We start from the raw sequence: 803 nt of genomic DNA, 5'->3' as shown, positions 1-803 counted from the left end.
AACTTATTATACTATATAAAATAAATGTAAAATGCGAAGGATTCCAAATTAATAGATAAGACAAAGCACGATGCACACGTCATGTCCTAAATTGTCGAGGATAAATTGTGCCTTTGTCGCATTAAATCCATATTGATCAGTCCACGACCCAGGAGACACTTGCATGTCAATTTCTCCTGCTGTGTTTTCAGCCATCATGAGAATAATCATTGCAAATTTGGTGCTTATGGAAATAACCACAGAAGTTGCCATGCAAACGAGTAGAACGCTTAACGAAATTAAAAATATGTTAGTAAAGCAAAAAATTTTATTTTCTAAAATAAAGACCTCAATAATCCCCATATATAACTGCAAAAGTGCTGTTTTATATGTTTCACATTATATATCACAAAAAAATGTGCAAGAGAAAAGCATTTCTTTATAAATCCAACATCTTCAGTGTTACTCAAATTTTTATCATCAAATTTAATGTAATCATTATGTTTTGCATGGTTCTTCATCGAAAAACCTTATCGGAATATTTATTCAATGACAAAATTTGATATTGGGTTAAAATCATTAAGACAAGTTTGAGGAATTCTTTTAGAAAAACGGATTATATTTTGATTAGAATATGATTTCAAAATTTCCTTTTTTGGATGAATCAAAATGACTTGCAGAATAATCTTGTGAAAAAAATTCTTCGGAAATATTATTTTTTTTCCCCAAAATCAACTAAGTTGTAAAAACTGAACAGTATAACCATTTGAAAATGAAAACAAATTTCATAAAAATAATACACCACAATTGTAATGCAAAACATT

General features: G+C 28.5%; 1 protein-coding gene across 1 annotated transcript in view; it reads right to left on the bottom strand.

The window, feature by feature from the left end:
* Positions 1-252, bottom strand: part of MONOS_12140 (putative DUF214 family protein) — a gene marked incomplete at both ends in the record, with an annotated part of 5,013 nt that extends 4,761 nt beyond the window's left edge. The window contains 2 exons of the mRNA XM_067864735.1: positions 1-11; positions 79-252. The exon at positions 1-11 is cut by the window's left edge and continues 45 nt beyond it. Of these exons, the coding sequence (XP_067722130.1) occupies positions 1-11; positions 79-252 (185 nt within the window). The remainder of the gene's footprint in view (positions 12-78) is intronic.
* Between the last annotated feature and the right edge of the window lie 551 nt (positions 253-803).

Source organism: Monocercomonoides exilis (genome assembly GCF_001643675.1).
Source record: "Monocercomonoides exilis strain PA203 chromosome Unknown scaffold43-869231, whole genome shotgun sequence".
Taxonomy (NCBI): Eukaryota; Preaxostyla; order Oxymonadida; family Polymastigidae; genus Monocercomonoides; species Monocercomonoides exilis.
This window is presented reverse-complemented; position numbering and strand designations above follow the sequence as displayed.